Source organism: Meleagris gallopavo, chromosome 4 (assembly GCF_000146605.3).
Source record: "Meleagris gallopavo isolate NT-WF06-2002-E0010 breed Aviagen turkey brand Nicholas breeding stock chromosome 4, Turkey_5.1, whole genome shotgun sequence".
NCBI classification, from domain to species: Eukaryota; Metazoa; Chordata; class Aves; order Galliformes; family Phasianidae; genus Meleagris; species Meleagris gallopavo.
The window spans coordinates 47,241,912-47,252,122 of record NC_015014.2 but is presented as its reverse complement, the minus strand read 5'-3'; the positions used below and the strand labels follow the sequence as shown (position 1 = coordinate 47,252,122).

The following is a 10,211-nucleotide window of genomic DNA, read 5'->3' as shown; positions in this document are numbered from 1 at the left end:
AAATCCATCACTGCCACAAAAGCACACACACACCAAAAAAAAAAAAAATCCACTTGAACTGTGGTACTGCAAAGGAGATGTGCAAGTTGAGCAAGTACAGCTATTTCTTATCAGCACACACTTCTTTTAAAGCAAACTTTTTCCTTAGTTGTTTTATTTCATGTCATGTTGTTTTGGCTGTTGCTGTTTTATATTACATTTAAATTGTGGTAATCAGAAGTGGGTATCCAAGCAAAGGTTCTATAGGAATTTGTTTGCATGTGGGCTGTAAAAGCACGTATGAAGCATGAATGCTGTAGAGCGTTACAAGCAAATAATAGACAATATTGTAGCTTTTCTGTTTTATGTGCCTTAAGACATATTTCTCAAATTAAGAAAAGTAAATCAACATCTTTAAAATGTTTTTTAACATGTTTAAAGCATTACCTTCTGTCTACCTACGAAAATGTCATAATTCTGTTTTTTAACAGAATTTTTAAAAACGTAACAGAAAAACAGTGCTCAGCATTTTGACAGCTTGCTGTTTAGCTTCACTACTGGAGTTGCTCCACTGTGTTAATATGTATGGTATTCTTTTTTTACAGATTGAAAGCTTACAGGAAAAATGTTGTGGCGAAATGTGTAAGTATTTTTATTCCAATGCATGTAAACCTACGAGTCTTGCAACTGTGATGGACCTATCTTTCCTTAGAAACCCCATGAAGACATGTTTTGCTTGTGCTTCAAAATGTCAGTGGAATATTAACAGAACTCTTAAACTTTTACTTGTAAATTCAACTTGCATAACCTTCACTTGGTGCTTGCAGTAGATCAGAAACAGTAATGACTTCTTCCACGTGTGTACTCAGTGTATCTGTGTTCACGCCTGTCTACTCAGCATCTCATAATATTTGTAGAAGAAATAAGAATGTGTGCACGCACTTATGTAACTTCATGAATTTCCTAGTTTTTTTCTTAGATGATTTAAGTTTAGTAAAGCGCTTCTTTATAGACTGATTGCAATTAGATTTTCACTTCAGTTTTCAGTAAGAAATCAAGAGGAGGCCTTAAATATCAATAGTTGATGATCAGTGAAGATGAATAATGCTATTGGAAAAACACAGTATCTCATCTTAGCTGAAGTTAACAAGTTGAAGAGATTAAACAAGTATCCTTTTCTCACAGCTATTAAGAATTCTTGCAATTAGAACCTAGGTTGGATGGAATCCCATCACACACTGTAAGGGTTGATGAATTTGGATGTTATCACCTAGTGGTAGCCAAGATGCTAGTTCATCAGAGCTGACATCCAGTTGCTGTTCCACAAGGATTTGAATAGCCCATAGTGTACTACAGTTCTATCCTGCTATCCTAATGTCATCCAGGCTTATGTAAGAATATTTAGTATACAAAATATGTAAATTAATCTACCTTTAGATGTTTAAGAGAAAGTGCTCACTTGCTCCCATTCTTTTTAACTATTGCTCCCTTGGGATAATGGCTGAGAGTATAAAGGGATATTTTCTAATGTAACTAGCCTTTCTGATTGATTTTGTTTAAGCCTGTGTTTATTAAGTACTGTAGCTTAATAAAATATTTTTCCTTTTCATAGTACGGTGGAGATATTACAAGAAGAATGAAGCTTTTAAAAAGACAGGCAGAAGGGAAGAGGCTGATGAGAAAAATTGGCAATGTGGAAGTACCGAGGGATGCCTTCATACGTGTTTTAAAGAGACAGCCTGAGAAATAAGTTAGTGATATGCAGCAGATTGTCTTAACTTCTTAGAGACAGTAAGCATACTTGAGTTGATGTACAGTTTTATCACTGTGAGAGGGAACATCTGATTTAGTTTATATAATTTTAAGTGGGAATATAAACTGAAAGGATTTTGTATTTAAATTATACATTTGTACATTATAATGAAAATAAAATTATTTTATTTGAATCTTCTGAATCTAAAAGCTTTTATTGTAACTTCACATAAGCTAGATAGAAAAGCTTGAATGTGTTAAAAGCAGAACAGCAACTGTGTCAAAAGGCTTATTAAAATAGTTTGTCTATCCCTGCCTTAAAGTTATATTCGTTTTTCTAAGTCACCAAAATTTCAAGCTACTCTGTTTTACTTGCTAAAGGTTCTCATCAGGAAATGATGATGTTGTTGGGAAATCGCAACAGGAAAAACAAATTACACATTTCTAAGCAAGCAAGATTGATTCAAGTCTTTCATACTGGTCTACTTAAGTTCAGTTTATATTGACATGCTAAAAGCTGTTGGTGAGTTCTTAAGAAACTAGTGAAAAATCTACACATAAAACTGTATGAAAAGTTTATCATCCTATTATAGTAATAGTGACACAAAAGGATACTCTTTAAATTAATCTATAAGTACCAAAACTTGATTTAAATGACCTAGTATATGAAGCCGTTCTTACCCAGATTTCACAGGCCAAGACTTAACTTTATTCTAGCTTATGTAATACTTGGCTGCTCATGTTTTTTTATCTGAAAAGATAAGAGCATAGGCTATTCAGAGCAAACTACACTTGGGCTTTCCATGTCTACACACAAGAAGTGATAATACCAAAATCAGAAATTCAACTAGCAGTCTAGTCCAACAGATAATTTTGTACTTTGTGTAAAGTCTATACTTTCTTTAAACATTTAACTTTATCATAAAAATAACAGACCTAAACTTAAGAATTCTATAAGCACATTGTAGACTAGTTTTTTTTTTTTTTTAAAGCACAGGGCTATGCAACAAAACAAGGTATTAACGTTTAAATGAAAAACTAAATTCTTCAAGTTAGGCTCTGTCAGTGGATCACAAAAATAATAACAACTACAGTTGGTTCTTAGTCTCTTCTTTACATGAAGACGACAAAATGCTTACTCTCTCCACTTTACATCAGAAACAAAACAATTTGGAAAAGGTAAATTTAGATTTTAGTTTTACTTATTCAAAGTGGGAAATAACATTCCTTGTGACAGTTCAATATTTATAGCGATACAGTAAGAGGTAATTATTACAGAGTGGTTAACAGCAGACTTTAATACACTATCATTTGAATTTGTAGACTTCACGTTCCTATAAGTTAACCTCATTCTAGGCATTTAATGACACCATCCAATACAATTAAACAGGTATATACAGAAAGGAACACTTAGATTTTTCCTTCTATATAAAGCACAATTACTAAAAATATAAAAACCCTAAAGTAATTTGAAATACACGAGAGGAAAAAGTGCTAGGGCAGACATTTAATGTAAGTAACCAGAATAATTTATAACACTTTAAGAATTGGGTGCATTTTTAGGCACTGTTTTTTGTATTTTTATTTGCCTGAATTATACAGCAGGACTCGAGATGCCCAAAAACTGTTTGTATAAGATAAATTTAAGGCAATCAAGTGCAAAAGCTCAGTGTGCATTATGTAAACAGAACATTTCATAGTAGAAATTGCACAGCTATTACAAGTCCATAGTATTTAACAAAGGCCAAAACCATTCTGCCTAGGAATACAAATGCAAAGTGTAGTTACACTAATGGAGGCCACAATTAGAGATTATTGGAAATAACCTATCACTTCCTCTAACAGGCAGATGCAATGCATTGCTGTGCTAAAATAAGTGCTCTGTCCCACCCCCCTCCACCCCTACATAACATGCAGTCTCCCACAGGTTTGTTCTGTTCCATTTAGTTACTGTAACAGCCAGAGTTATAAATATCCAAGCAAAATGCACAACACCAAATAGAGATGGAATGTGAATGTACATACATTGGACCTTTTAAAAAAAATACAGTACCTAGGATTTCCCATTTTAAACAGTTTTCAGTATATTGCATAGCAGTGAACTCATCTGCTACCTAAAACTGTTGCTGTTGACCCACATGCAGTTCTTCTTCAATTCTTCTTTCAGTTTTCTTTCATGCTGTACAGGGGGTCCACGAGTTTATTGTGCACATGCATTAAACCTTGAGGGGAAAGCAACAATGCCAGCTTTACATCATTTTTAATATACTTTTTTCCAACATGTCCTATCCGTACATTTGGAGCTAACTTCAAAGTATACTTCAAAGTGAACTTTTTAAACAGTTCACTGAAAAGATAGAGGATGGCTATTCAAAGTAGTTTAAAATCAAAAGTAACTAAGACTATATATGACTATATGCTAGTTATGTATTTTTTTCCTGTATCACTTAAATATTATTGCCATCTTCACATAAACTAAACAAATGAGACAGCAATGACAACAGACCAGTTAAAAAGATCTGGAATATTTTTTCATATCAATTAAACACCTGGTGAGAGATACACATCTCTCTTTATTAATAAATGCTTAACAGCAACACATACAAGAATTTGTTGTAACAATCAGATTTACACAAACTAATAATTTTACAGCTTAAGTTACAATGTTCTAGCACTGTGGTATCTTTGTAACTAAGTGTCCTTCAGGTCCTAGACAAGCAGCACATAGACTGTTAATGAATATATAGAACTGTTAATGAATACATAGAACCTCCCCCCTATTCCCCTGTAGAAAATTTTGGAAAGTGCTGGGAAGATCCATTTTAAAAAGTCATCCTGTTTACTTTGTTACAACTGAGTAAAAGTGTTACCTACAAAGTGTTACCAATGTATGGCATCCAGTCATTGGTACATTTTTTAACCTTACGGACTGCTAACAGTATCTGGTCAACATTCTCAATCTGCAAAGAGCCTGGTTTAGAACCATAGGGAAGATTTGCTTCAACTACTGCAAATTTCAGAAGTAGGCAACATTAAAAGCAGGGATTCTTAAAAGCCCTAAAAGATATCTGACAGTAAGTGCACATTTCAGTAGTCATCTGCAGCAAAGAATATAAATACCCTTGCTGCATTATGTATCTGGCAGCAAACATTGCATTCCTGCAGCAAACTAATCTCAAAGTCTGAATCATTAAGTCTATTTTTATTTTCATTTCTGATGTATTTTACAAATTTACTATTCTTTTCTCCACTAGGTGGACCATACAGCCATACTAGAAAGCCAAAACATCAAGAACAGACAGAAGAACCCAGCTCATTTTTGTTTTTGGAGGTAATGACTTAACTGCAGACCTTTGTAAATAAATAATTAAAAAAAAAAGACACAAGAAGAAAAACTTATGAAATCAACATGACTAAAGCACAAAAATCTTAGATCTTATAAAGGATAACTATTGATCATGTATATTGGAAAGATCAAGTCAGTAATATTTCTCATGAATTTGGCAATAAGCGGGAAAACACCAAATGTAGCTGTTTTTCTTTGAATAAAAATGCCTTTTGTATCAAATCTACACCATGTACTGAAGTTTAAGCATTCCATTTCCTGTTGTTCTGTTCTGTTTTTAAAAAAAGAAAAACAGGAAATGAAAAGGAGAATTACCCACTTCCTGGAGGCGTGAAAATGCTTACAAAGTATTCTCACTGCCATATGGAAAAAGTTATATTTGAATCCTTTTAGTGGTTTTGGAAGCACATTTAGAAACAAAGCTTATTTAAACGATGATATGTGAAGTCTCTTACTAGATAGATGCAAAAGCAATTTCACATAAAAATCTTTCAGCCTATTCAACTCAAATCAGGTTAAATGTTTTAACAAGAGCATGCAGAAGTACAGAACTCCCAGATTAACTTTCCTGGAGACTATTAAATTCGAAGATATTTTTCTGCCTCCTTCTGTGATAAAGGAATGAAAGGGAAAGGTGACCTTCCTCCCATTTTGCAGAAAGAACACTTAAAGGATCATTTCTCTTATTTGTTTCAGAAAGTTAGAAAAGAAAAAAAAAAAAAAAGGAGGGGTAAAAGTTATTCTAACTTTCAGACAGAGCGGTGATTTGTTATCAAAAACTGCTTGAAGTTTCATGGTACCTTGAGATTTTCCTTAAATGGTAAAAAGCTGTAGTAACTAGCTACCAGAATTAGCAGTCATCAAGAACCATCCAGCTTCCTAAGAACTAAGTCATCCAACCTGGAGATCAAGATTCAGAAATAATCCCAGGTTTTACTAATACTGATTTCTCCATCTAAAAAGAAGAAAAACAACCAAGTGAACTTCACTGACTCATGAATAGGGAAAATTACGCCAGGCAAAACAATCTGAGAATTCTATTGCTTTGTATGCATTATAGGGTAATTAAATAAGTGACAATAGTACATATTTATACACTGTAGCCCATAGTTTTCTATTGAGATATGTTCAGTATTAGTGTCATTCATACCTAATAATTTTATTATAGTAGTTTGTATATTCCCCAAGCAGAGCTTTTGTTTATTTGGATACAGGATAGTATCTAGAACCCATCCAAGCAGTTTAAGAGGTTTATCTTTGACAATACTAAATACTATCTAGCAGTGTGATGTGTGAAGACTGCCCCCTCTCCCCAGTATGTATCAAAGAACATACTGAAAAATCTGAAGTGAGAATTAATTATAAATGATATCAGTATAAAGTCACATTAACACCAGATTTTACTATTACCTACAATTTTTAGAGCATTATATCACTAATGACAGCCTTGCCACCACGTGCCTCAACTACTACAAAAATCCACACAGTAAGAAAGGTGGCTAATATATACAGCCACATATGTTGTGCTAATACAGTTGGGAGAAAACTATTTTTCTGAGCTTCTACAATCTTAGTTAAATATAATTAACATCCAGGAACACTGACTTACTATAAGAAATCCAAACTCGAAGCTTGCCTCAATATACCTACTACAAATATGAAAAGCATAGTTTGTGCAATGCATTAAAGTCTAAACAGATTGCCATTGCACTATATGAAGAATGTCCTCTGTTCACTTCAAAGTCTGCCTCACATAGTTGAAGCTTACTGTCAGTATATTATAAGATAAAATCAGTGTGAAATATACCAGGATTAAAATAAAATTTGTTATAATTGACACCTTGCAGTATATTTGAAACTCATATTCAGGAACACCAAATTGTTGGTATTTTATATACAGATGACGTCTATATATTATCATTTCAAATGGGAAGTAAATACTTTATTCAAAAAGAGATTTGTCAAGTGTTTATCAAGTGACACTGTACTTTCATATGTAAGGAACACAAGTTATGCCTCCCAGCACTTTCCCACTCACAATGTAAAAGTTAACATTTAGTATCTTCATTATGTTCTATGTTAGCTATGTGATGTGCCAGAAGCCGTCATATAATTCTGTTATTTTTAACTAGAGGTAACTTCTGATTCAGTGCTCACCTTTAAAGTACTTCACAGTTTTAACTCTTAGTTCTAAAGTAGCATCTTCATCACACACAAAGATAGTACGAGGGTGCTGCTGGAAAGCAGAAACTGTCCACATATGATTGACACCTTCTTCAATAGCTTTGTATAATGCAAAGGCTTTATGTGCACCTGTTATAAGAATCATCACCTGCAAAACAGAAGTCTTTTTACCTTCAATCCCCACAACACCACAAACTAGTCTTGAAAACAGATACATGCAACTAGAACTAAATAAGTTCTTACTTCTCTAGCATCCATCACTGTACCCACACCAACCGTTAGCGCCATAGTTGGTACTTTAGATAAGTCTCCATCAAAGTATTTAGCATTTGCCAAAATGGTGTCCATTGCTAAAGTCTTTAATCTTGTTCTTGAAGACAAACTCGATCCGGGTTCATTGAATGCAATGTGGCCATCTGGACCAATGCCTTTTCAAAGTTAAAGAAAGCAAATCATTCCAGACCTGCGAGTCAACAAATATCCTCAAACATTGTGAAAGAATAAAAAAAAGTTTTATGATTCATTCTTTTGTCTTGGTTCCCCATTTTCAACAAGCAAACAAACAAACAAAAAAAAAGCATTCAAAACTTAAACTACATTATCATTAGAAACTTGGACACCAAGCATTTTGTTCTGGTATTTGTACCAATTCTTTGTTAGTCACAGAACTTTCTTACACTATAATAGAAAAAAGTGATTTTACTGTGTTCTGAAAATCACAACTAAAGAGTCATTATATTTATTTCAATTGTAACTGACCATAGAGCATTTTCTCATACCTCCAACAAACAGATCAATCCCTCCTGCTTCTTCAATTTTCTTTTCAAATGCATCACATTCCACCTGTAAGTCTGGAGCATTCCCATCAAGGATATGAGCATTATTTGGATCTATGTCAATATGTTTAAAGAAGTTATTCCACATATACGAATGATAACTCTCTGGATGATTTCTGGGAAGTCCTGAAATCATTTAAAAGTCAAATTAACATATTACAAGACTTAATCAGCTTTAAATCTAAGACAAACCTTTCTTGAGTAGTATGAAGTCAGACAAAGCAGTACTCACATTTATACTGAGAAGACTTCTGTTGGCATACAGGTTTACATTCACTATATACTTAGTGATACAAAATATCACTACAAATACATACAAAGTCTTTAACAAATGTAGTCAAAGTGCTATGTAACAATTTTCAAGCACTTAATTTAGCCAAGGATTCATTCTAATTACTCCTATTCTAATGGCTAATGGAGAGAAATGCTTAAGACATTTCCAGGTACATTAGTCTAACAAAAGCTCAAAAAATTCACACTAATCTTGTGCTTTGATAAAATGTTTAACAGTTAATAAGGGGAAAAAAAAAAGTATACTGTATTCTCAAAAAACAATAAGCACTAAAGCTTACCTACGTATTCATCCATGTTGAAAGTCTTCACGTATTTGAAAGAGAGATCTCCATTCTTGTGATATTCTATCAGCTTTTTGTAGCATCCCAAAGGTGTACTCCCTGTTAAACAAAGTTTTTCTACTATACTATATATCCACACACTTTCAGTATATTTAAATCTCTTTATAGACAGATCTTACTAAACTTTTTCAATATAATTAAAAGACATTTGTTATTTCCCCATCTACTTTCCAGTTTCTCAAATCTTTTCAAAGCGCTTTACAGATTAACAACTTCATGCTACAAGAGAAATACATTCAAATATTACCAGAAGTATATTCAGCAAATGCAGTATTTTAAATACGGCATTTGTTAGCAATGACGTAAGCAGTTTTAGGTTTAGTCACTTATTAGTCTTTGAATAAAACTTGCCTGTCGGTAGGCCAAGTGTGAAGTACCTTCCTTGGGTGGGCTTGAATTGGATAATACGATTGCAGATGTATTTGGCTGCCCATTCACTTGCCTGATCATAGTCTTCAAGAATGACAAGCCTCATTATGGCAGCAAAGAGTTTGTACGATAAAATAAACCTGGAGAAAACAATTTTTTTCTTTTAGCATAAGTATCACATCAATAGCTGTAGAACTCAAAGCAGTAAAGTTCACCTTCTATTGTTTAGTAATATACTTAATCACTATAGGAGTTATTTTCATTGCATAAACATGCTGCAGTTTTGCAGTTCTATTTCAAACTGGACTGTCAGACAATCAAGAAACAAGTCAAAGAATCCAAGTGATACATTCCTGTTAAAATACTTACTAAAACTCTCATTTTAATTTAATTATTAATTTAATATGAAACCCATAAAGCTCAGACAAAATGGAAATGAGTTATCTTGATCAGTCTTCCCAATTAGTAACTGTTAGAAATGAGAAGTATGTTTGCTTTGTCCTTCAAGTCGAATGAACACTAGGATTAGATCTTGTTTCCTGCAGCCAGCTGAATGTCAAAAATTTCACAACTAAGACCCAGAGCAATCCCACGCTCCATATTCAGAGAGAAAACTGGAAATAAACAATTTAAGTTCCTTTTGCTTCTATTCTAACTCTATAAGAATGCTTCAGGAAGGCTATTAACTTAAGAAAAAAATATATACGCGTTGTGGACTTAAAATCTCAACATGTCACAGAAATACATAAATGAGGTAATATTTTCTTTACAACTCAACATTAAGCAAATTGGAGTAACTAATTCTTTAGAGGCTTTAAATACAGCTACACTAACAGAATACCTAAAGCACGTAGGCTTGGCGGATACAGCACGTGGCAGCCTCCCGCACTCAAACAAAACAGTTTGCCACGGCTCTGTTTGGCAGAGAAAGCCAACGAGCTGCCGGCGAGGCGGAGGCAATTTAGCCAGACCGCGCTACATCCCCGCGCGTACCCAGAAGGCACCGCGATGCCAAGGGACTGACGAGCGACCCGAGGACGGGTGACGGTGCTTTCTCCAGACTGGGATGGCCGCACTTGGAGACAGGAAGAAGCCAACGGCGGACCGCCC

General features: G+C 34.0%; 2 protein-coding genes across 8 annotated transcripts in view; one reads left to right on the top strand and one right to left on the bottom strand.

Annotated features, from left to right (window-relative positions):
* GUF1 (GUF1 homolog, GTPase) overlaps positions 1 to 5,110 on the top strand; it is a 20,144-nt gene extending 15,034 nt beyond the window's left edge. The window contains exons 16-19 of one of the 5 annotated variants that reach the window (XR_002114441.2): positions 585 to 621; positions 1,592 to 1,729; positions 2,113 to 2,254; positions 4,986 to 5,110. Coding sequence is in view for 3 of the 5 variants with exons in the window: in XM_010710223.3 (XP_010708525.1) it covers positions 585 to 621; positions 1,592 to 1,729 (175 nt within the window). In the remaining 2 variants the exon portion in view is untranslated. Of the gene's footprint in view, positions 1 to 584; positions 622 to 1,591; positions 1,926 to 2,112; positions 2,255 to 4,985 lie in introns of those variants that run through there. The other 4 variants (XR_002114439.2, XM_010710223.3, XM_010710221.3 and 1 more) reach the window with 4 other exon arrangements.
* GNPDA2 (glucosamine-6-phosphate deaminase 2) overlaps positions 2,705 to 10,211 on the bottom strand; it is an 8,692-nt gene continuing 1,185 nt past the window's right edge. Inside the window, exons 2-8 of one of the 3 annotated variants that reach the window (XR_002114442.2) lie at positions 9,084 to 9,241; positions 8,670 to 8,771; positions 8,041 to 8,223; positions 7,505 to 7,689; positions 7,235 to 7,409; positions 5,878 to 6,032; positions 2,705 to 3,953 (exon numbers count right to left, since the gene is read on the bottom strand). Coding sequence is in view for 2 of the 3 variants with exons in the window: in XM_019614882.2 (XP_019470427.1) it covers positions 3,895 to 3,953; positions 7,235 to 7,409; positions 7,505 to 7,689; positions 8,041 to 8,223; positions 8,670 to 8,771; positions 9,084 to 9,207 (828 nt within the window). In the remaining variant the exon portion in view is untranslated. Of the gene's footprint in view, positions 3,954 to 5,877; positions 6,033 to 7,234; positions 7,410 to 7,504; positions 7,690 to 8,040; positions 8,224 to 8,669; positions 8,772 to 9,083; positions 9,242 to 9,942; positions 9,965 to 10,211 lie in introns of those variants that run through there. The other 2 variants (XM_019614882.2, XM_010710224.3) reach the window with 2 other exon arrangements.